At 40.3% G+C, this 26637-nt stretch overlaps 1 protein-coding gene across 2 annotated transcripts in view; it reads right to left on the minus strand.

The window, feature by feature from the left end:
* The window catches only part of frem2b (FRAS1 related extracellular matrix 2b), a 98211-nt gene that overhangs the window by 21011 nt on the left and 50563 nt on the right, over positions 1-26637 (minus strand). For both annotated transcript variants that reach the window (XR_013287914.1, XM_077541254.1), the window contains exons 5-13: positions 26390-26515; positions 24018-24269; positions 7098-7247; positions 4021-4230; positions 3732-3929; positions 2810-2974; positions 2445-2627; positions 2244-2374; positions 1162-1317 (exon numbers count right to left, since the gene is read on the minus strand). Coding sequence is in view for 1 of the 2 variants with exons in the window: in XM_077541254.1 (XP_077397380.1) it covers positions 1162-1317; positions 2244-2374; positions 2445-2627; positions 2810-2974; positions 3732-3929; positions 4021-4230; positions 7098-7247; positions 24018-24269; positions 26390-26515 (1571 nt within the window). In the remaining variant the exon portion in view is untranslated. The remainder of the gene's footprint in view (positions 1-1161; positions 1318-2243; positions 2375-2444; positions 2628-2809; positions 2975-3731; positions 3930-4020; positions 4231-7097; positions 7248-24017; positions 24270-26389; positions 26516-26637) is intronic.

The following is a 26637-nucleotide window of genomic DNA, read 5'->3' on the forward strand; positions in this document are numbered from 1 at the left end:
GACGCTCCCCAACCGGCATACTTTCCCTCCAGACACGGCTATGCGCCGCAAACTAATAAATTTCCCTGCACCATAATCTGCATCTGTGTCCTCCTCATAATCGGCGCGCTCAGACAGGTAAATTGGTTCAAAATAGACGTGGTGGAAATTCATGAATCGTTAAGGTGATGATTGAGGGGCTGGCTAATGAACTGATTTTGCTGCTGCTTGAATTAATGGCACAGATGTGCTGAAATTGATACCGTGCTCTATGAAGCTAATGTTAGCTAGCAGGCTAGTCATTATGTGTCACTAAATGACTCATATTAATCAGATATTTTATTATATATTAGAGGTGTCAGGCGATTACAATTTTAATTGTAATTAATTACATTACTTCAATAGTTAACTCAAAATTAATCACAAATTTTATATCTGTTCTAAATGTACTATTAAATGTACAATAAACATTTTTTTGCAAGTTTTCATACTCTTAACATAAAAGTGGATACAAAAAACTAATAGAAATATGCATGCATTATTTTAGTCATTGGTATAGTAATTTCATAATAATTCATAAAATTTAGTTAAAATTAAAAGGATGTACTGTACTGTAAAAAACGAGTGTGATATTGATTTGTGTTGAGGTCATTTTTCTGCCACTAGATGGCATAATTGCATTCGTAAGATGGTGACAGCTTTTCTTTTCATGTTAAGAGCTATCTAATCTTTAACATGAAGTAACTTATGAAATTTTTAAATTTGTAAAATACAACTTGACCCCAGTCTCCACAAATATATGCATTATTGTTAAATTTATTACTGATCAATTTTGACGTGGACGTCTCTGCTGTGTTGCGACTGGAATTTCAGTACAGGTTTTCCAAGTAAGGGGCGGTAATTAATCACGCATTAAAAAAATAAATAAAAATAGTGGCGTTAAAGGAACTTTAACTCAAAATTAACACACTCATTTTGACACCATTATTTTACATACACGTGAAAAATGCCTTCCACAAGCTTGCTAACGGAGGTTTGTTTAGAAGTCACCACTACGCGGATCTTCAGATTTTGTCATCATTACAGTTCAACGACTTTTCTGCCACCCAAAAGTAGCCGGCTTCCGTTTGATTTCAAAACATAATGAAAAGTTCTACTGGATGATGACGGACGGAGACGTACGGTGACACAAACGACGGGGTAGCCGGCCACGGGGAGAGAGTCGCCGTGCTTGTCCACGTCGTCGTAATGAAGCAACGAAAGCACCCTGGGCACCGACGGGAAGGTCACGTCTGCCATGCTGTTGGTCTCCTCGATGTAGATGATGGCTTTGGTCAGCTGGCGAGGGGAAACCAAAAATGTATTGAGAGCTAAAAGTTCATTGTACATGCGGTGCCGTCGAGTTGAATCTTTCCCGCTGTTCACACATACATCCCATTCTGCATACAAAGTATTTGTTCATGTACAGTCTTCCATTGACATGTGCACATGTATGTATTATTCATGTGCACAAACACGCTGCTGCACTCATTCTGCTCACTCTCATTGCCTGATGTTTGGGAATTGGGGATATACTGCATGTCGAATCGTTTTCAAGACATTTTCTTTTACATTTATCTGTAAAAATGAATTTTTATCGTATCCCGTTCAAAACAATAATTTCAGATCTATCTATCTATCTATCTATCTATCTATCTATCTATCTATCATTAAATTAAAAGAGTCATGTGATTGGCCCATCAACACTGATCAAGAAAAAAATTATTATTATAACTACATCATGTTTTTTTAAATTATTGTATTATTTTTTATGTATTTATTTATTTTTTTAAATAAAACTACTTTTAAAATTTGCAGTTTTTTTTTTTTTTTTTATATTTCTTGTGCCTAAGCATATTGATTTAATTTTATGAAAATCCTTGACACTATTGTGGGTCAAATATATGAAGAATCTAATTGTGATATAATTTTTTTTTTTTAAATAGATTTTTTTCGGAAAAATAGTTTTTTGAAAATTGTATTTATTATTTTTTTTATATTTACTCGTGAACATTGCAAGCAGAATAATAATTGTTTTCATCATTTTCTTGCCATCCATATGGAATTCTATTTAATATTATATTCATAGTACAGTGCAATCATAATAACCAGCCGGAAAGTCACCACAAATGACAGAAAATAAACAAAACAAGACACCCCAAACAGACATCCTCTATTTAGGGAATAAATTGCAAAATGTTCCATTTTTAAGAAATGTGGTGTACCTGTGTCTCTGCCACCATGTTCTCGTCTGGTTTCAGGTGCACGGTGAAGGCCTCCCTCATCTCTCTGACGCCATCATACAAAACCTCCACCTCCACATGGCGCACCGTGTCACCTTCTCCGAACACGAGCTCTGTGCAGAAAAAAAACACCCAAAACGCTTTCATTGGTTGTCATCCCAGCACAATCCCGCCGTCACTCACCCTCAGATATGGGATGGTAGTCCTCCCCCGAGGTGGCAGATCCGTCTTTGGTATGGACTCGAACGACGGACACCTTGGAGGAGTCCCCCACGCGCAGCACGGGGATTCTCACCACGGACAATTGGCCTCGTTCCTTGGGCTCGTTCACGCTGAATTTGGTCTCGCCAAATTTGATGACAGACTCTGAGGAAGGAAGGCAAAGCGTAGGACGACAAACAGATGACACCGAGTAGGTCGCATATTGAACCGTTTGTGGTTTACAGCCGTTTATAAACATAAATGAATCTGCTTCACATGAATTCACTGCAGATTTAAAAATGTGCTATGTTTAATGTCGGATAAGGAAAAAATATGATCGTACTTACTGTCGGCATCATCTTTTATTCTGATGAGTGTTTCGTTCTGCCGTCCAATGGATGCGCCAAAGGGAGAATCGCTTTTTGGGCTTCCGAGAACGAGACGCAGCTCCTCTTCTTCCTCGTGCTCCGTGTCATCAACCAACTCCAAGACACAAGGCTTCTCCACCTCCCCTGAGGAAACACGTACTTCATCATTATTATTTTTACATGATTGGAAACCATTTTTTTTTTTTAAACCTGCACAATTTGATGATTAAAAATTGGTAACTTAACTCCTTTCGTTTTTGTTTTTAGTAATTATTTTTTTCTTTTTTTTTTGTTTTAAGAAACAAACACAGTTAAAAAAAAAAAGAGAGAGAGAGAGAGCAATGATGATAAGATGTTGTATCGGTAAGACTACCAAATGAACAATTCTGAGCTCTCGCTCAGAAAAAAAAAAAAAAAAAAAAGAATTAACTCATTCACTGCCACTGACCACAATAGACGTCGAAAATCAATTTTGCTGAGCTGGCAGTGAAATTTAAGGTAATTAAAAAAAACACACCAATACCAAGACACTGAAACATGGTGCAATATCGTGATAATTATCGTATCGTAAGCTTTATATTGTGATATCGTATCGTGATATTTGGATATCGTTACATCCCTAATATACATACGCTAGCCATTTGAGTTTAAATGTTAGATAAAAAAAAAAAAAAAAAAAAAAAATTACAAAGATCAACTCCTGAAAAACTGATTTTTTTTTTTTTATCCTTCACACATGAAAAACAGATTTGTTTATGACTTCGTATAATCTTAAATCTTAAATAATTGAAAAAAAAATAGGAACATCCTTATGGGACATAATAATCCAACCTGATCATGCATATCTTCATTTTCTGATCTGTTGCTAACGTTTTTGAGTGCTCCTTGTGTTTCAGGCCACCTGGTAGGAAGGTGATGACGGAGGCGTCCGTGTTGGGCCTCTCGTTGAAGTCCATCATGACCTGGGCCGTCCCTTGCCTGCTGTAGCATCGCACCGTGGACTTGTGGCTGATGTCGCCGCTGCGGTACACGGTCACCGATATCCGCCCCGACTTCTCGCTGCCAACGTAGACGGCGTCGCGGAACTGCACCTTCGGCACTGGACACCAACACAAAAAAAAAAAACAAGGCCACAGCCAATGAATAAATAATAATCGACGCAAGATCCATATTTAAAGGTCCTGTCTCACGGTCTGACACGGAGTCATTGATGAGGATGACGGCCTTGCCGGGCTCCCCGAGGAGGCCGTTCACGGGCATCTGCAGCACCAGCTCAAACCTCTCGGGGCCCTCCAGCACCGGCTGGCCCAGGTCGTCCAGGATGGTCACGCGGAACGTCTGCATGGTGACGCCCGGCGCGAAGTCCAGATTCCGGCTGATCCCCACGTAATCCGCTCCAGCTGTCCGCCACCAAAAAATGCGCGTCAGGCATGATTGACAAGACGGCGCGCTCATGGGATTTATGTACAGTAAACCCAAGCTCATCGACACAAATACATTCCAAACCCGGCTGTGATACAGTCGGTGACAATTTAAGACCATTTAAATGATCAATTCGACCATGCACACATTTTTAAATACATTTAAACTTATTAACCCCCTAATTTTCCAGTTAAAGAACAACAAATATTAGTTTTTCCACTTTGAACCTTGGCACCAACAAAAAATGCTTCATTTTGGCACATTTGCAATGAAAACAATTAATCATAGTTTGTCAGGATGCTTTTTTGAACAATGATCATAGCCAGGGTCAAACTGACCCATTTTAATGTTGAAGAGCTACAAATTAGTATTTTTTTATTTTTTTTTGCTGAAGAACTTCTAAACAATAAAAAAGATTTACTTTGACATATTTTCAATTAAATGGTTGTAAATGTTTATCGGAATGCTTTTGGAACATTAAACATAGCCGGGTCAAATTGACCTATATTTACAAATATTTATAGTAGTATTTCAAGATGAAAATGGTTAATTTAAAATATTTGCAACAAAAGTAGTTAATAATGTTTTATTGGGATGTGTTTTTATGATTAACCATGGCCTGGGTCAAATTGACCCGGAACATTATTGTTGTTCTTGAGAAATCAACCTAACAAGAGAGGTAAAACACACATTTAAATATATTTGACCACGTACACAAAAAAATGCAAGCAAAAATTGTGTAAAATTATTGGACATATCGTATGGTATCGGTGCATCACGTCAGTGAGTCCACATGGGAGTTGTTTGGGCGTGAGCGGTGGTTGACAGCAGTTCTTCTCGGAGTTTGACAAAAAGCTGAAAAATGAATTTGCAATAGTGGTTCTCCTTTCCCATATGCAAGCACATTATAGTAAGTATTTTTTTTAAACTATCCTTCATTATGTGCCGAAAGATTTTTGTGGGCGGACCATAGCAAAAATAGCATATCTTAACTCATTCACTCCCAGTCATTTTCACAGAAACAATCCCGTTCGCTATCAATTGTAAGTAATTGAGCTTTTTTTCAAGATGTTGATCTCCTTTGCTCTGCTGCCACCTGCTGGCCGTTTGTGTAATAACTACCATTTCTGCAACCGTTCTTTGCAGTTGAGAGGCTGCATCAAAGCCTTCTGTATGCTCTAGCATAAAAAAAAACAAAAAAACGTATAAATACGTCCTTGGGACACTTAGAACATAAAAAAAACGTATTTACACGTTATTGGGAGTAAATGAGTTAAACACTATCTGGAGGAAGCATGGAGCCAAGAAAACAATTTGAAATTAGTTGAGAATTTTACAAGAGTTGTTCTTTTCCACCCTCTTGTAGCATCTGTAGCCGATTACATCAACCTACGCACAGATTTTCACTATTGTCACCAGGGCTCGGGAATTTCCACGACACATGACATTCCACAAAAGTGTTGGAAAGCTGCATTATACGCTACATTTACGGCAAACGAGACCGTCCCGCAGTTGTGATTCATTCATGAATGTCAAGCGGAGGGCAAGATGAAAAGGACGTGTACATGCAAACGACATCATTATTTGTCATCTACTTGAGAGTCAAAGCACTGCTGGTCAAGTTGCCCGCACACTTCAAACAGACTCTCTCACTCTTCAGATAAGGCCCGAAAAAAATATAACAAAGGCCGGGAGTGCATTTATAGCATATTAATTCAAGACTGGTACCGAATAAATGTATTGGAGAATTTACTGCGAGGAGTTTCATTTCAAATGTTTCAAATGAAAAGTGTCTGTAATTTAATTTTTGTCCCTTTTGCTTTGAAAACATATTTCTTGGTTTGGATGACTATCCACTAATGACAATTCAAGGCCCAGTATGCCGGTTTCACTCAGGAAAATGCACTTTTTAAATACAGGATGTACGCACTTTAACTTTCTCTCAGTCTACATATCTGAGCTTATGTTAATATTTGGTGGTGATTTTGTCCTAACCCCCCACCCCAAAATACACAAAGTCAAAATAATAATCCGTACGTGCTTTCAAATTGCCGCGGGAGTGACGCCACGCAGGTGACACGTTCGCCGGCCCCGTTTGTGGAATTGTGGGAAATATCCTTTTGTAAAGGCTGGTCAGAATTTGCTAAAGGTGGCATACGGGCACTTTTCCAAAACATTTGTAAAATTTAAATGTTCATATCCTCCAAGTACTTCCGGGTAATCTCACTCGGATAGGATAGGAAAGGAAATTCCTCTTTTCTTGCTCTATCATTGTTGTTATCCTCTCTTCCCCCTCTCAGCGTTACAGCGCCACCTGTTGCTTTGGCTGTATGCGTGACAGCCTGGAAAAATATTGATTTACGCGCTCGCTTTGAAGAGTTCAGGTTCAGATGAGGCCGGCCTCTGCCCACGGGCTTTCCTCGTCTACTTAGGACCCAAAAGTGAGCTAGTGAGCATTTGCATATGATTAGATGGTTAGTTACTCGCGAGGTTAAGACGCAGTCGAGGGAGTCTGAGCGGGAGAAGGCGGCGGCGGCGGCGGCGGGGGAGGGATAAGAGCCTGAAGGGATGAGATAATAGAAGCTGTGACAAACCCAAAAAAGACAAACTTGAAGTGCAAACCAACAATCGGAAGGAATTCCAAAAGCTTCGTCCTTCACCAAAACTGAGTTGTTGTCACAAAAGGCTGCATATCCTAAAAAGATCATTCGGAGCCTTGAGCTTTGTTGACATTCCACAGGTCAGTCATCGCGCATATCAGCCAACCTCGGAACCATCTCGGACACAAAAGGTGACAACTTGAGCCTGTCGTTTACGTTTCTCGAAAACCTGCCGGGACACGTACCCTCGGCCGAGACCGGATCCGTCTTTCGCGAGCGCACCGTGACGGTCCCGGCTTTGGACAGGTCGCTTCCCGTCCTCCACACCTGCACCTCCACGAAGCCGTCGCTCTCATCCACGTGGTAGTTGGTGTCGCCAAAGTAGAACACGGGGGCTGCAAAAATAAAAAATAAAAAAAAAAGACTGAGATAGCAAATGTCAGGATGCAATACTCGCCGTAATTTTTCTCTTGGCTGCCTGACAACAGTTTCCAAATTGGGCAAAAACAGAAGCATGCGGTGTAGAAATGGCGCTTATTACAGGAGAAGTGAAGGAAATGTTTTGACTGAGTTGACACTGTAATTGTAGCACTTTAAAATGATTGTCTTGCTTCCTGGAATCCTGTTTGAGGGGGTTTTCCACCCGCAAGCATTAAAAATGACATTATATACCATTCAGGTTATATTTGACATAGACGACCAATAAATACACCATAAATAACATTCTTCCACTGAAAAAAGTTGACAGGTTTTCCTAAAGCCAAACTATGGCCAATTGTGGCCCGCCAAACTTTTTTTTTTTAAGCGGCCTGCAGCGTAAACAAAAACTAAATTTGTACAGTTGATGGAGACAACCACTACTAGTATTAAATTTATTTTATATTCTGTAGAGGTTTTCTAGATATAAAAAGATACAGTTTACAAGTAGAATGGGAACATTTATCTATTTAAATTATTAAATATTTAATCATTTATCAAATACTGTGGTGAATTGTTCATTCATTTTTAGAAGCAAAAATTGTTTCTCCGAATTGTGAACCTATTCCATTAATCAATGAACCACTTTAAAAATGGTCAGACTGCTACAGATTGCTCTTGTTTTACTTCAGAATATAAAGATGGTATTCGGCTGTTGTTTAGTACAGGAGTGACTCTAATCTAATAGGATAAAAGGGCCGGGCCACCCTAATAGTTTGAAAAATTCTAAACTATCTGCCTCATTTCATTTTACAATATATATATTTTTTTATTTTTTAACTGTAATATATAAATAATATACAATTATTTATAGATACAGATTTTGGCGCATTTAATAGAGATTTTAATAGAGATTTTTTTTTTTTTTAAGTGGCCCTTGCATCCTTCGACTTATCTGGATGTGGCCCTCAGAGGCAAAAGTTTGGACATCCCTGTACTAAGGAGTCTCAAAATATGCAAAAATCAATATGTTATTCATACTGAGGTGCTTCTGGGTCAAAATTTTCCTCGTGTCTATGTACCTGTGTGTAATACATCAAGGATTGAAATTTACATAAACTGTACATAAATTGTAACAGTTTCCTCGATTGGAGAAATGCTGATTGTTATGTGGCCCAAAAAAATAAAATAAAAATAAATCAGCGGCGCAAGCAAAATGTTCCAGTATAATTATCAAGAATGGAATATACATGGTCAAAATGACTTGTGTTATAAACGTTTTGTCAATCAAACCAGGTATCATGTATCATGCCAATATCATTTGCTCCTAAAGACGTATTTATACGTTGTTGTTTTTTTCTTTTTTTTTTCTTTTTTTTAAGGCTAGAGCATAGCGAAGGCTTTGATGCAGCCTCTTAACTGAAGAAACTGCTTGAAGCAATGGTAGTTATTACAAAAATGGCCAGCAGGTGGCAGCAGAGTATAAGAGATCAACCAGGGCCATGTTGCAAAAAGCTCTTTTCCCCACTGTTTTAAACAGATGTGTGAATAATGATGAAACTTAATATTCTAATGCTAATTGCTGCAAACTGGAATCATTCTTTTGGTAGGTTCTATGTTTTTATAGCAATAGAACAAAATAGTCTGTGGGCCTTGCAAAATCAGTCAAAATCCAGGAAAACAACTGGGAGCAAAGGGGTTGCTTTAGTCAAAATGGCTGGGAGTGAATGAGTTAATGATAAAAGTAGACTTCAATTCACCTGCAACCCTAATGAGGACAAGTGGTCTCGAAAATGGACGCGTGGATTCCTCCTTTAAAACATTCCATTCAAGGGTAATTCAAATGAATCCAATTGACTTAAATTTCCTGCAGGAACATTTCACTGTAAATGCAAACAAATCTGTGGACAAGCAGCGTCCTGGAATTTATTCTGTTTGACCTGAGAGGAACCAAATACACGACCAATATACTTCCGTTGTCAAACATTGTGAATGTTACCAAAAGCTGTGCTGACTGTTGCCATAGCAACCTGATGATTAATGAGTGGAGAAAGGTTACTTTTTTAGATTTAAAAAAAAAAAAAAAAGGCAACAAGACCTAAGATGTGTTGATGGATAGTGTCCACATGCAAAACTATTGAATTCATTTCTTATGAGGACACGCTACAAACATATTGCACCAAGCCAGATGTGCGTTTTCCCTTCCAAAACATACTGTGCCGAGCTAAACTGACCCATACAACTTGGTCCAATACTGTCATTGGCGTGTGTGCCTTCCATCTGAAACTGTTCTATTGGCCCAAACTGCTGGGCGTCGTCTGCTCTCCAATATGCTGCCGCAAACACAAAACAAAGCCCATGTGTTCCATTCTCGTTAGGAAATGCGCACATGCATCACGGCGATGACAAATTGGAGGAGGCCGCCGGTCGGCTGCGCCCTGAAAGACGTGGCAATAAACACGACGGAATGAATGGCGACGGCCATGGGCAGAGTTGTTGTTTCCATGACAATGGCACTGAGCACCTTGGAGAGGCTACTTCACCGGTGGCGGTGTGTGTGTGTGCGCGTGCGCGCGTGTGCGCAGCTAGCGAGTGGGGTTGAGTGAAGGGGGCCGGGGAGGGGAGGGCATAGGGGTGCTGTGGGAGGAGAGAGTGTTGAATAAAATACGACAGCGGCTGTGTGAAGATTAGGTTATCTGAGGGAAGCGAAGCACAAGAGGAAATAAAGAGATAATAATTTTGCCAAACATGGGCGATAACTGTCAGGAGGAAGCAGTCGCAAGATAGGATTGCGTGCTTTGTTCAAGCACGGCCCCGCCGCTACTTTCCGGGATCCGAACGCTGCGCAATGAAATAGTTTGCACAGTGGCGTACGAAAACGGGGCACAAGAAGGCAGTTAATGCCAGATTTTTACTGCTTTTCATTTGACCGCCTCATATTTACGGCCAAAAAGGGGTTTTCATACAAATATGGTAATCCCTCCTCCATCACGTGGGTTGCAATCCAGCCCATATCGCAATAAGTGAAAGACACGATACCCCGTTCAAATTCTCTCCAGGCATGTTTTTATAGCATTTACGACACTTGTGCTTTTTTAAAATGTCTTTAAACACATAAAAAAAAAAATAAAAAAAAAATCACATTCAAACACGTATAATTAAGAGAGAGCGAGTGTAATGGATAACAAAATTATTGTACAAATATTAACAGTGTACCGGTCCGTTTATTTTTACAGTATCAAATCAAATTTATTTTCCATTTATTCTCCGAAATGCTTATCCAACAATGTAGTGAAATTAATTCATCATCAATTGTCACACACAGTGATGCACATGATAAAACGAACGGCTGCTTTCTGTAGGCGTAAAAAGCAGGATGGGAGAGGCTGACATACAATCATTTTCAAGAAAAACTATAGGCTGTGCTGAGCTATTTCCTGTTTCATTCTCCTTCTTCGTCTCAAACTAAATAGTGTGCCGCCATTTAGTGGTCTGAAATTACACCCAGAGAGGTGAGAAAAATAGTTATGAACTGTATATAAAAAAAAAATTAAAAAAAAACATGGTTCATAGTGTACACTGAAGAAATACAGCATCTAATTACGGTACTCGACGTGACTAAGATAAAACAGATAAGATAAAATGAGGTCATTATTCTTAATGAATATAAATGCAACAAAGAATAGTAGAATTGAAAACAGAAAAAATAAATCATTAAATGAAACTGCTGACAAAACTCATTAAAACAAACTGCATGAGCCAAAACTCAAGAAAATGTTTTTTTTTGTTTTCATGCTTGTCAATTTATTTCATAACCAAGCTACTTGGGTTATAATTGATTTGTGGCTGGTTGTTCACTTGTCTTAAATGAATGGGGAAAAAAATGAAAGGGTATATATGGGTCATTTTTAATTACAATTTTTTTTTTTTAATTACAAAATATTTATTCCGACCGCTTTTAACCTGGCAACAGACCAAAAACACAAAAACCAATGGAAAATAAACAACAACCAAACATTTTTCAAATATACTATAGTAATAGACCCTTTAAAATATGAAAACTCAAAACGAAATAAACCTCCGACTAATTCATCTAACTAAGACGATCCCCGCAAACAAGATATCGAGGTCACCAACAGTATTTTTCATGCAAATATGGACAGTGCCGTAACTATAACTTTACTACTGCATTAGTGTAGGTTACAGGTTGTTCTAACTTTAGTACAATTCATGAAAATCGGAACGGTTGTAAACCGAGGACCTTCTGAACATACGCCTCTGCTCTGGCTACATCTAGTACAAGATGGAAAAGTTCTACAAATAATTGGGCCGGAACCAGAGTTTGATATGGAAGTCTGGAGGGAGTCAAGAGGCCGCTTCGCATCCATTGATGAAAACTACTTTCCTTCTAAGAAGTAATAGAGAGATTCAAGGTAAATCCTTGGCATTTCCGCTTTCAAGTTCCACCACCATCTGCCCGGCTGACGCCATCCCAAAAGTGCCGGCGAAAGGACAAAAACGAGTTGCGCTCGCGTCTGTCCCTGCAAGCTTGGCAGGACAATGAGCGCCGCGTCAAGAGTTCTGACAGGTGCCAGATTGCTTCCCCCCACAGAGGAACCAAACAAAGATGGTTTTGGGCTGCCCGCATCCGCTCGCCAACACCAGGAGTAATCAGATCATGTAGCAGGCCGAGGCTGGCAGCCGCCACGCGGCTTATCGGCGGCAGCGACGGCGGAGAGCTTCAAAGAGCCACGACTCATTAAGTGAAAGGGAAACCTGCAAAGCATCTCCAGTTACCTGAATGCAAACGCGGATTATCCGCATTTAGACCACATGCGAGGGGGTTGTAATTATCCGGGAAGTGTTCATTAATTCTAAAAACAACTTCATTTTCCTCAGTTGCGGAACAGCATGAAAGCTTCCTATTCTGTTCTTATTGTTCCGTGCAGATAAATGTCGAGATTGTCCAAAGCAGACTCGGAATGCTGCACGTCATGATTACCAACACAAATGCTGCCAATAAACAACAAGGAATTGTTTACTGTTAAACCACATCCCAGTCAGCAAATTTGGTGTGGCCCAGTGGTGGGCCACATAAGGCACTTGCACTTGGCGCACATACCGCGATGAATTACAGTCCTTTGGTGGGCCACATGTGTGCCTTATGTGGCCCGCATGGTGGATGCCGGATGTGGCCCAGCATAGGGCCAGCTGTGGTTATACAATTTGTCTTAGATGTGGGCCACAAAAGGCCCACATGGTGGATGCTGGATGTGGGCCACCAAAGGACCATAATTCATCGCGATATGTGGGCCAAGTACAAGTGCCTTATGTGGCCCACATGGTGGATACCGGATGTGGCCCAGCATAGGGACAGCTGTGGTTATACAATTTGCCTTAGATGTATGTGGGCCACATAAGGCTCACATGTGGGCCAAGTGCAAATGCCTTATGTGGCCCACCACTGGGCCACACCAAATTTGCTGACTGGGATGCTGCTTCACCAAATCCAAACAAAAAAAAGACGTCACGAACTGGACTGGACTGGCAAATTCCAATTTTACGAACAATTGTTTACAATGAATTTTGTGGTTAGTTTGTTGTTGAATTGCTTTGAATTGTGCTTGAATAACACAGGAAATAATTCTGCTGCTGCATACGTGTGGACATTCTAAAAGAAAAAAAAAATAGGAAGGAAAGCAGGCATGAATTGGGAGGATCGCGGTGGCCGACTGGCTGCTTGAATGCACTTGAACTTTACGTGACAGCCCCACAGTGCTAAGTGGCTTCACTAATGGTGAGATTCAATTGAACCCTCGCAGAAGCTCCCCTGCCCAAGATTGCTCCGGTAATGTCAACTCTTGACGACAATGAGGCACTCGAGTTTTGAAAAGCAAGCTCCGGCCGCTCTGTCTTACTTGACTTAACTATTGTTCATTTTTCCCGGTCTCCGATTGAAAAACTTGTAATATGTGGCAAGCTAGAATTTCATTTAACTTGCTGTATTGACATATTATGTCATCAAAATAATTCAAACTTTAATGTAGCCACTTTCCGCTACCTTACGTGAATCGGTGTAATGAAAATATACCTTTATTGTCAGTAATCTGCTCTAAACATTACGTTCATTGTCCAGTTTTATCAAAACCAAGTAAGAAAAACGAGCATTTGTTTGTAGTGTCTTTGCGCGACAGTTCATTCAAACAAAAGTAAAGGTTAGTCACCATATCTGCGTCTCTGCTTGTTGGTATTTTAAAACAAAACAAAACAAACTTTTGTCTTCACTCATGAGTTTTTGCTTGCTATTGTAAACAGCTTTAATTAAGATTTAATTAAGATTTTTTTTCTGCTTTTTAATTATTATTTTTATTATTATTTTAAACTTTCTTATGTTAAATGTTTTTAAAGTTTGTTGAATAATGTTTTAATATGTTTTTAAAATGTTTTTTAATATTGACAATGTATTTTTTTTTATTTTTTTTTTACATTTTTTTACATTTTGTAACCTACTTTTATTTTCTCTTCTTCCTCTGAATGTTAACTACTGTTTGTTGATGCTTTTGTGTTGTCTTTCCTTGTGTAAAGCACATTGAGTTGCCTTGTGTATAAAATGTGCTATACAAATAAACTTGCCTTGCCTTATCAATTTATTATACTTTCCTGGGTTTTTGCTTTTGAGTTTATCAAAATGAAGTAATGGCAATGCACTTTTGTAAACAGTCATGAGTCTTTTACTCGACTGTTTATTTAAACAAGTCGAGAGCAATTTTGTCTTCACCGTCATTGCTTTTGTCTCTTAAAAAAAAAAAAAAAAAAAAAGTAAGGACGACTGACTTTTTGTTGAAAACGGGTCAGTACGTTTAAGTGCTTCGGACATCTGTTTACAAAACGGAGGGGAGGAATAATAACAGTGTGCGATTCTTTTTCCCATCCAGAAGCTCCTGCGCGCACACGCAAACACAACTGTCTGCATAACAAGTCATAATCATACCTTCAGACAACCGGAGTCGAATTTAACTGCCAAGCAGACGATAAATTCCGCAAGCGGCGTCTTGTTCTACGAGCCTTCCGACGGCAGCTCAACACGCATCCGGATGCAGAGGCGATATCAAACGGTAATTACCTCGACAAGAAAGGGCAAGTCTGCAGAGAAGCGGCTTGAAGGATGTTAAGAGTGCAGATGGCCCGTCTGCGGCTGGGAACAGAACCCTTATTGCGAGGATGGCTGTCCATCCGAGCGGGCCCCTTGTAAAACTCGCTGCCAAAGACATTCGCGCCAACATCACAGCTAAAGCTTTCAAGGCTGTCGATATCGGCAGCGGGCTGGATTGGTCTGAATGCGAGTTTGCTAAGACGCAGCAAAAGGTGAATTGAGGCAAACATTGTCCAAGCTTTTTCATTTGAGGGCCACATACAGAAAAACAGAAGGACGCAAGGGCCACATAATGTTATGAAGAGAAATTGTGTTTAGTCCTAAAAATTGTACAGATTATTTATTTGTGCTTTTTGCATATTTAAAAAAAAATGCTACAGTTCATAAACCATTTTCTTTGTAATATGGCAGTAGGTTTATTATAGTTTTGGAATTTTTCATTTGAGTTTTTATTTTGTTTTGAGTGTTGTTTTGTTTTTTAATTTAGTTAGATTTAATTAGTTTTCAGGGTGGTTCTGTTAGTTTTTGTATTAGCTTTAGTTCTTTAATAAATGCTGAGTTTTAGGTTAGTTAGTTTCAGTATTAGTTTTAGTTTTTTATATGTGTATCACTTGTGCGCAATATTTAAAAAACACCATGGGCGTGATGTCATTATTCCGGTTTATATTAAAATAAATCTACTAAAAATCACATTTAAAATAATCCCTAAAAGGCTCATGCATTAAATGAATTACCAAAGACTAAAACGAAGGACATTTTTGCTATAATTCTAGTTAGTTTTATTTTAGTTAGTTTTGTAAACATAAAATGTAGTTTCAGTTTGTTTTCTTTTTTTTATCTCTAAGCATCTTCGTTTCTATTTTATTTCATGAACGAAATTGTTTTTTTGAATTTTAGTTTTTTCGTTAGTTTTAGTTAACTAAAATAACCTTTAATAGCGCCTGTGTTTTTTTTGACACCTTCCCTTCTTACTTTGACCATCTCCAAACATTTTTGTTTTTATTTTATTTAAACTGAGCCAAATGCCATTTTTAGCAAATGTCGCGGGCCACTAATAAATGGACGGCATGACTTTTGTTTTTGTTGCCTTTGCTTGTCAATTTATTAACACAAAGTAACGGCGTTTGAATTTCATCTTTACTATCTTGTGTATCTTTTCTCATAAGGGCAACCAACATTTGTTTTGACTGTCTCATGAGTCTTTGCTCTTTGGTTCATCCATCCATCCATCCATCCATCCATCTTCTTGACCACTTATTCCTCGCGGGGGGTGCTGGAGCCTATCTCAGCTGGCTCTGGGCAGTAGGCGGGGTCTCTTTGGTTCATTAAAACACATAAGGGCGATTGACTTTTGTGTTCACAGTCTTGCGAGGCTTTGCTCGAGGTACTCTGTACTCGCTCCTTTATACTGTACTAGATGTTTATGAAGTTCCGTTTTCTTTCCACATTTGAAAAGAATCAGAAAAATAATGATGATATGACTAAGACATTTACACATTAGCCTATTTATACATTTGATCCGATCAAATGAGCACGCAGCTTCATGCCAATTACATGATCATCTTTCATATTTCCTGTGTCCTTTTGTGCCCTTGCTTGCTCTTTGGAGATACGCGGATGGCTCCCTCTTCATGTTTTCTTCTTAAAATGCAGAATTTTCCCTTTGACTTCGACACTTTCTTTGCCTCTACACTTCACAGTGTCCTTGTGCCTCCTCGGATCGAATGTGTGGATTACCCTGAGAGCGCCATAATGATCCGCGGGGCTCCTTTAATCCCCATCCCAGCCAAATCTGCGCAGTCTACACCGCGGCGGGAGTAAAGTCGGAGGCCTTAAGATATGCAAATGGAGGCAGGAGCAGCTTGAAGTTTTTAAAACAAAGAGGCGTGATTGTGACGCCTCACAATCAGAGCGTGAATATCCCCGTTTTGTTTTGCTGCGGAGGCGACGTTGCAAATCAGCCGCAGCGCCGCCCTGATGACAATTATATTCCGACTGACAGACTCGAGGCGTCGCTGGGTCCCTTTGTTCATTTGGCAGTTTGTTTTCCCACAGACAACAAACGTGCCATCTTTCACGCCAGCGCAAACTTCCCTGGAAGCCACAAATCTCAGTTCCCGGGCCACGGCACCAGTGCCAAACAAATCAGATTTTAATTACACCCTCGCGGTGGGCGAAGGTGCGCTAGTTAGCGGGAAGAAACGAGGCGCTCGGAAAGCAAATTCTCGTTGGGTTCGGGTGCAAAAAGTCACCAACGCAGTCGGCTTCCACACAAACGGTCTCGTTAAGTGGAAGGCAAATATTCGCTCTGTCTTTCGGCGCTTGCGGCGCGTCGTCCAGACTCCCAGCTTGTGCATAGCGGGGGAGCGCATACATTCAGAAGTGCCCTGTGGCTTTTTATTTCTGTGAATGGTGCTGATTCTCCGTTGCAAGGGAACACGTTCCAAATATCAACATGCTTAGCAATGAGGTACAAAAGCCCGTTACTGGGGCGTTGAATTTTTCAAGCTGTGGCACTTTTACACAGAATACCTGCACAAACATTTGAGGGCCTCACATGAAATTATTATTGTCGTCACGCTGTAATACAAAGTAAAGGTAATCCAATCCATCCATCTGAATGTTCACATGTACGTAGCGTATTGTCCAAAGACTATTTCGACATCACGCGTCGATTCCAAGAAGTCATCGCACTAATGACGACTTTTGGCGTCGAAACACGTGGCTTGCACGTGCGCAGACAACCAGACAAGTTTGCTGCTGGGAATCAGATGGCAGCCGCTCAGCGGCACATATACACACATTTAGGCAATTACACACACCTATACAGTCGCATAGCCTTGGGGAGGGCAGGAACTCGTGCTTGCACATATAGGAAGAGGAACAAGCAAAAGCAATAATGCCTGTTGTCAGTTTGAGAGCAGTTAATCCGATTACGGGCCATCTTCCTCCATCCTGCTACGCTCACTTATGACACCGAGCACCACTTATTGTCTCCAAATAAATACAACCGTGCAAAGCTGTATTCACCACATATTTGTGGGATAGATATTTAGGTAATGCAGACTGCTTGTGGAAAATGTGATCGATGGAGATCGACTTATACAGCTACACGCCAGCGCTATGGAACTGAGAGAGAAAAACTTGGCAGATAATTTAGCTTTAAGTACAACGCGGGAAATGATATCCCTGGAAACGGTCTAAAGTTGTTCACAAGTTGGTTAAAAAATTACATAATTGACGGACATTTACAACTTACATCAGCCTCCTTGTAGGAAAATATCAAATGTAAAATTTTGCTGCATGCTTTGAATGAAATTAAAAGTAGTGTACAGCCAGTACAGGGGTGTCCTCAGTCTATGGTGGAGTTCCATTCCTACGGCAGCGATGTATCCACAGCCGTAGAAAAGGAATTATTACTGTAAATATTAGTCCCGCATAAATAAATACACATGGCAAAAATATGCACGTGATTCAAGCCCACACAAAAAGGTTTGTAATTAAATAAGCCGCCGCACACACTAGTCATTTGCACACCATTTGTAAATCTCATTTGGCAGTTCCGTCGTAAACCAAGCACCTTTTTCTCCTAAAATCGGAAAACTCTACTTTGGTGGTTAACCAACATAAGCTTGTACCGTTTAAAAGTTGCATAAGGGAGCCTTTTTGTACTACGTGTACCAATTTCATTTAATTAGCAACTACCGTTTAGTTCCAACAAAGGGCCAATGCGAGCGGAACTAAATGCGTGCTCGCATGTCTCTGGAGTGCCTGCCCACCCGTCAAGTGTGAAATTACGCATGCCAGTGAGCATGTCAGAAAATGCGTCTGTGAGCTAGTTTTTTGTGTGTTTTTTTTCGGATTGTGCTAAGCAGTGCCCACTGCATGTGCCGCATGCACAGATTTGTTACACAAAGTGTAGTTAGCCCGGTGATGAAGTGCCGTCCCCATGAGTGAAAATACAATTGATGATTTTACTCGTTATGGACGCCCCTTTCCTTCTTGATATTCTGGCCTAGCAACCGCTTACCTCGTCGCAACCTCCTAGCTCGGGCCCTGATTGTCATGGTAACAAAAGCCGCATTGGCCCTGCAGTAGAAGGATGTGAACTTGAAGTGACGAGTGGTGATGGGTCCAAAAAATCAGTTGCCGCAATACCGCAATACTTTCTCGTGTTTCATTTGATTGTTTTGGATTCATCGCCAAGAAGTGTCATACAAATATTTGAAAAGCAAAAGCTAACTACGATGAAAACACATCAACAGTAACTATTTTAACTCAGAAACCGGAAGTTATTTAAATGCAGCTGCCGTCATCTCTACTGAATTCAATCATGAGGCCAAACATATTGACGTCATCATGAATAGCTCTCAACCGGCTGTTTATATTGCTTCAAGTGGGCTAAGTGAGCATAACATGTGATTACTTCATTCCAATTAATCAACTGATTAATTAAAACAATTTGACATTAACTTCATTTTTTGGTCCTTAACTCTTTTACTGCCACACGTTATCAAAACGTTGTCATTCACGTCATCCTTGAAAACGTTCTATTTCATTAGATTTCGTCATCTTTCATTGTAATTTGATACACGGACAGCCCATTGAAGAGATACAAGGCTGCCATCTGGTGGCCATAGTTAGTGAGTGTTTTTGATTCCACAACCCATTGACCAGGCAGCGCTGCACTTAGATGTTGCACTGCCCATTGATTTAAAAAATGAGAAAAAAAACATAGATGACGTCATTTAATGGTTATGGCGGCATACATTGTGATTTTATTAATCGTGATTGAACGTTTTTGGCAGTCAAAGAGTTAACGGCTGTATCCCGCTGACCAGTGTTTGCGAATGTAGCAGATGTTGATTTTTTCGTCAGGGTTCGTTCAAGGTCACAAAAACGTTCGCCAAGAGTTTTGATGGTCGCCGACAGTTTTTGTTGATGCATGTTCAAGGCTTCCTTGCAAACAAGAAAAAACATTAAAACTATTGGCAAATGCCTGGCGAACATTTGAGACATTGAACGAACTCTGATGGGAAATAAACAGTATTTGTTTACCTTGACAACAGAGAGAAAAATCAACAACAACAACAACAACAAATCGATCAATTTTTGCCAAACTTTTTCGTTTTTAACTCATTCACTCCCAGCCATTTTCACAGAAGCAATCTGTGAAATAGCGCTCCCGGCTATTTTACTGAATTTTGACTGATTTTGCAAGGCCCACAGAATATTGTGTTCAATTGCTATAAAAGCATCAAAAGAAAGATGAAAGTCTCTTCTTTCATCAGGAAAAAAAAGTATGTTTCTATCTGTTTCCTTTTGCAGCAATTAGCATGAGAAGAGAGCTAAGATTCATCAGTTTTTACAAATCTATTTAAAATTGGAAGTAATTGAGCTTTTTTTCTACATGGCCCTGGTTGATCTCCTTTGCTCTGCTGCCACCTGCTGGCCGTTTGTGTAATAACTACCATTTCTGCAACCGTTCTTTGCAGTTGAGAGGCTGCATCAAAGCCTTCTGTATAGTCTAGCATAAAAAAACAAACAAAAAACACACGTATAAATCCGTCTTTGGGACACGTAAAACATTTTAAAAAAAAACGTATTTACACGATATTGGGAGCAAATGAGTTAACATACGTTGTAATGCATAAGCTGGGCATGAGTGATTCTCGGCCAATTAAATTGGCTGGCCATGTAAGTGACGTGTTGTTCGCAAACACAATCCTGTCGCGAAGGCTCCCGTCAGTCACTTTCAAAGCGTCACAAATCAGCACGATCAAAGCGCCATTCACAACCAGAGAGACAAAAGAGGAAAAAAATGACACTTGCCAAGCTACAATGCCAAAGAAATAAAAAATAATTGTAGCGCCATATATCAGAGGCTGGCAAAACGCTGATAACATGTAAACATGATTGGACTCTTGCTAAATGTATGCGAGCGACGCCATGTTATCATTCCTATTTAATTGATATGATCTTACCCGAAGACCTTTTTGTGTAAAAAGTCCAAAGCTAATAACCAACCTCATAGCCAAACAAGATCGAGTTTTCAATTCCATTAAGTGATTGTGTTGCTTTTAAACGCCATAAAAATAGAAGGGAACAAACAAAACAATAAATAACGACAGGGAAAATTGATGATGTGTGTTACCTCGAGACACACTCAGTAAAGTCGGATCCCACCAAATTGAGCCGTGCCGCACATCCCATTAAAAAGGTTTAGCAGTGTTCCAACAGCTGTCCTGAGAGGCCGCGATGCCCCCGTGTTCACCGCCGCTCAGGTTACAGCGGACGCCGCATTCCCGTCACGTAGGCTCCCTCCTCCTCACTACTTAAGTAGGTCAAACAAATCCACTTGAAGCTGGACTTCCATGGGAACCTGTTACGCCGTCTGAAGCCTGTTAAGGTAGCGAGACGAAGGCTGTGTGCTGCAGGTGAATACAATCCAGCAAAGTTGCAGTAAGAAGACGATCACGACTTTTCCGCCATCTTGGACGGACGGACGAATGCAGCGCCAGCTTTGACTTTCCGTCATAAAAAGCGTTATCCGGCTTTCGGTTCGAGGGGTTTTGCCGGGCCTTCGTGACCAATTTTTGCATCTGATTGCAATCAGGACCCGTTGAATTGCAATCACCGGGAACAAATGATGGCTGGTAGGCTGAACTGTCAGCTCGACTTTGCTACTTCTGTGTTTTCTTTTAAATGTACGTCGAAATCAAATTGGACGTGTGTCCCTAGCGACCAAAACTGCCCGCACCCACACTCGCCCTGACATTGATCAATGATTGGCAGCCATATTTAAGTTCAATTTTTTTTCTTTTTTTGGAAGTGTGACATGAGGACTCGGGTTCGAGCCTTCCTGGGTGGAGTTTGCATGTTCTCGCCGTGCCCGCGTGGGTCTTCTCCGGGTGCTCCGGTCTCCTCCCACATTCCAAAGACATGCATGGCAGGTTAATTGGCCGCTCCGAATTGTCCCTTGGTGTGCTTGTGAGCGTGGATGGTTGTTCGTCTTTGTGTGCCCTGCGATTGGCTGGCAACCGGTTCAGGGTGTACCCCGCCTACTGCACAAACCCAGATGAGATAGGCTCCAGCACTCCCCGCGACCCTTGTGAGGAATAAGCGGTCAAGAAAATAGATGGATGGATGGATGGAAGTGTGACCAAAAAGGTAATAATAATAACCGTGTATTGTTGACTTAGTTTACATCAGTGTGTAAGTAAGATTCAGTTATTATTTATAGAGCACTTTTCCACCTTATAAGGCCCTCAAAGTGCTTTACATTCAACTACTCGTTCACCTACTGATGACGTAGCATCAGGAGCAACTGGCGGTTCAGCATCTTGCTGAAGGATACTTCAAATTGGTCACAATGGCATGGGATCAAAAGCACAACCTCTGGGTTGGGAAACAGCCACTCTACCACTGAGCCACACCGCCTAGTGTATCTTCAGATCAATTTTGGCTTAATTTCAGGACATTTTTTTTTATTTATTTCTTGTTACGTACAAATGTGTAGCTTTGATATTTTAGGTTAATTAAAGAACATATAATTCTGTTTTTTTGTTTTTTTGTTTTTTGGGCAATTTCGCACATTAGCCTGTGCTAACAAGGGGTTTCTACTTTCGAATATCTATTAGCCTTCTTGGAAATTGGCCTCTTTTCACCAATGTAGATATTGCACCAAAAAAAAAAACAGACATTTGCAGCTAGAATAGTCATTTACCACATTAACACTGTATAGAGTGTATTTCTGATGAAAAACATTGCTTTTCTTTCCAAAATAAGTACATTTCTTGGTGACGCCAAACTTTTGAACAGTAGTGTATATCTCAAATATATTTTTTGAAAATTGATTTTCTTCTGTCAAACTTGACCTGCTGTACATTCATTCAGCACAGAAAAAAAATGTCTTTGGAAAAAAAAAAAGAATGGTACAAAATGTCCCTGAGCTCTGTATATTCAATAGCTGTGGGTACAGTGGGTAGGTTTAAAAAAAATAAAAAAAAAATAAAAAAAGAAGTAAAATGCCGACACCTTGCCATATATCAAGTCCAAATGCTAATATGGGCTAAAAAGGCAATGCTGATGCAATGAGTTTTACCATCAAGACTATTAGCATTTGCAACATCAAAAAGCCCATGTGACTCCTTCTTCTCCTTTGCTGCACACGCACCCATTCCCACACAAACACGCACACACATTCCTTTTTACATACGCGCCATCAACCGACATCAATAGAAGCACACTTCAGAAGCAAGGCACCCTTGCAGAGAACAGAAAGAGAGAGAGAAAAAAAAATCGTTGAGTGTTTTGCTCCACGCTTGAAACGGTGAAAATTAGTGCAATCCGCTGGACAAATATGAAAATGTACACTTGAAAGGTGGTACAGTGAAATCAATATTCACGAGAGGTCGGAACAGAGTCCTGATGCAAATAACGAAAAACCTGCGACGACAGTGAAGTCTCGCAACTTCACGGAAGAACAAAAGTTTCACCCCAAACATGATTACCCTTGTCTACATTAATCATCATCCATCCATCCATTTTCTTAACCGCTTGCTCCTCACACGGGTCGCGAGGGGTGCTGGAGCCTATCCCAGCCGACTTCGGGCAGTATTTGGTGTACACCCTCAACTGGTTGCACAGAGACGAACAACCACAAGCACACCGAGGGACAATTCGCCCAATTAACCTGCCATGCATGTCTTTGGAATGTGGGAGAAGACCGGAGCACCCGGAGAAAACCCACGCTGGCACGGTGAGAACATGCAAACTCCACCCAGGAAGGCCGGAGCCTGGACTCGAACCCGAGTCCTCAGTACTGGGAGGCGGACGTGCTAACCACTTCTGCACTGTGCCGCCCTACATTAATCATTAATTAATTAATTAATTAATTAATTAATATAGCAGATATTATGTTCACAAACCACTTGGCAATGAAGAGGCCTTTCAAATTCTTACAAACATAAATAAAATGGACAGGTGCAGTTTTCCTCATTTTTGTCATCACTTCCACGATTCTTCCGGAGAAATTACGTGAAAACAATAAAAATAAAAAATAAAAAAAAAGAGAGAGGCACACATAGGAAAATTTGAAAAATATGCAGCGGTCCACAGTAATTGTTACCTACACGAAAAATGTTTGTAAAATAATTGCCCTTAGATGCCACAAGATGGCGTCAAAACACTTCTATATTAGACAAAGCTATGGCCTGACTAAAAGAAGCTCCTCCTCTCATGTCAACGTAGTGTCTTGGCAACAAAATGCCATCAGATGGCGCCATAATATTTTTTATGAGCGAAAGCTTTGGCCTATGCAAATAAGTGAATAGGCAAATTTTTCAGCAAATAACGGAGCATATTTTCTCCCCCCAAAAATCCACAATTTTATCACTTTCACTGTAGTCCAAATTAAAAATCCCAGAAAAAAAAGGATGACATTAGTTTATGTAAATATAAATGATGAGAGTGCGACACTTCAAAGACAAATGCTAATATGGCTGAAGAAGGCAATGCTGATGCAATGAGTTTTTAAAACACCGTCAAACACACGTCGTTTGTTCATTTCTATTTTTTTTTTTTAAGGTCTTACCGTCGTCCATGTCGGGCACGATGGTGATCCTGGCGCTGGGGAAGCGGGCGCCCAGGCGGCCGCCCATGGGCATGCTGAGGGTGAGGTTGAAGCTCTCCTCGGCCTCGTACAGCGAGTCGTCGATGATCACCACGCGGCACGGCTTCTCCACCTCGCCCTTGTCGAAGCGCAGCACGCCGTGGTGGTCCTCCGGCCGCGAGATGTAGTCCGAGTAGGACAGCACGGTGGTGGGCACCGTGCCAGTGGCTGACACTAGACAACATGCAAATTCACGATTGGCACAGTTCACGCTTTCAACTCGGAGGAGTCAGTGGATTCCATTTTCTTTTTGCCCGGACGCATCATTATTATCATGTTCATTTCACGTATTTGCAATGGCAATGGTAAGCCTTGGATTTAATAATTGGATTTTTTTGGGTTCTGGTACTTTTGGATTATAAAACATGCCCTCAGGTCAAATTGACCCAGGAACATTATTTCTAAATTCACGGCGAGGCTGTAGACTGAGGTTTCATTGAACTTTTCTTCATCTTTAAAATAATTTGACTTTTTGCTCATTCACATTTAAAGTTTGCAAGTTTAACTCTGCGGGTCAAATCGACCCATATTAAATTTTCAAGTATGAACTTTTTCAACATAGGCTACACAATTATCCCCCTCGCCTCCCCCACCCACACCCCCGTTTCTGGCACTTCTTAATAATCAAAGACATCTCGGGTCAAATTGACCCAGGAATGTTGTGCAAATTTCATAGTTAGGCTTTGGAGGTTTTATTGAATTTTTCTTCATTTCCAAAAGAATATATTTTTTTGCCTATTCACGTTTCAAGTTTTCAAGTTTAACTCTGCTTTTGTGTTGCGGGTCAAATTGACCCATGTTAAAATTTAAAGTATAAACCTATTCTGCATGGCAAGAACAACATACACAATTACAGCACCCCTCTCCCATTTTTTCTGCCACTTTGAGGTAATCAGTCACATGTTGGGTCAAATTGACCCGGGAATGTTGTGCAAATTTCATAGCTAGGCTTTGGAAGTTTTATTGAATTTTTCTTCATCTCCAAAATAATATATTTTTTTGCCTATTCACGTTTCAAGTTTTCAGGTTTAACTCTGCTTTTGTGTTGCGGGTCAAATTGACCCATGTTAAAATTTAAAGTATGAACCTATTCTGCATGGCATGATCAACATACACAATTATAGCCCCCCTCCCCCCTTGTTTCTGGCACTTTGAGATAATCAGTCACATGTCGGGTCAAATTGACCCGGGAACGTTAGTGCTAAATTCACAGTCGGACCTTAGAGACGTAACTGTATTTCATCTTCTTGTGGTTCATTTCACATATTGTAATGAGATACTTTGTAGTGGAGTTAATAATGGATTTTTTTTTTTTTTTCATTTCTGAAACTTTGATTTAATTAAATATGACCTGGGTCAAAGTGGCCCGCGATGTTTCTGAGGAATGAACGTAAGAGGCGTGTTAAACAACCTTGTTTTTTCTGTTCTTATTTCATTTTATGCTCTGGTGTGACGTCCGCCTCTACGGCTTTGTTTTTATTTCATGTTCCTCACGTGTCCCATAACATTGTCACCGGGCCAACTTTGCTGGTTTTATGTGCTAAAACTTTTGCAAGACATGATTACACTTGGAATTTGGAGTGCCAGTGACTATTTGAGACAATATGAGGACGTCCATTGTTTCAGAACAATCAGGACAAATGATGAGCTTTGTGCTGAAGGGTACTTTAATCATCATTTGTATCCATATTTGTCATGTTAGAGAAAGAAAATCATTCAATGTCCTTGGAGTAAAAGATGTCTGATATACATTTTTTCACTCTTTACTACTTTTACTTAGACTGACAAGTCCAGACCAAATATTTAATTTATTTTGGAGATTTTCATGCTTACATATTAACTCATTTGCTCCCAATAACGTGTAAATACGTTTTTTGTTTTTGTTTAGTTTTTTTATGTTAGAGCATACAGAAGGCTTTGATGCCCTCTCAACTGCAAAGAACGGTTGCAGAAATGGTAGTTATTACACAAACGGCCAGCAGATGGCAGCATAGCAAAGGAGATCAACCAGGGCCATCTTGAAAAAAAGCTCAATTACTTATAATTTTTAATTGATTTGTGAAAACTGATGAAACTTAGCTCTCTTCTAATGCTAATTGCTGCAAAACGGAAACAGATAGAAACATACTTTTTTTTCCTGATGAAAGAAGAGACTTTCATCTTTCTTTTGATGCTTTTATAGCATTTGAATGTAGCTTGTATTCCATCCAGTTAATATTACTAAAAGTGATTTGCATGTCCAAAAAAAAGATGCATTTGAGAGAAAGTCCCTCCAGCTCACAATTTGGTTTTACCTTGCTGGGTGAAGCAGACCACCATGAGCTCCTGGCTGACGTCGCCGCTGCGCCTCACCGGCACCATCAGCTCGCCGACGTCCTCCTCGATGTCGTACGCGGCCGCCGGGATGAACACGGACGACTCTGAAGGGGGCGGAAAATCGAGCGTTAGGAAACTCAAACTGGCCCTGGATATATTTCGCTTGAGCGTGATGAGGTGAATGAGAAGTGCAATGAGCTATTAGGGGAGCCAAAAAAAAATCATT

The sequence above is a fragment of the Festucalex cinctus genome, chromosome 13 (genome assembly GCF_051991245.1).
Source record: "Festucalex cinctus isolate MCC-2025b chromosome 13, RoL_Fcin_1.0, whole genome shotgun sequence".
NCBI lineage: Eukaryota > Metazoa > Chordata > Actinopteri > Syngnathiformes > Syngnathidae > Festucalex > Festucalex cinctus.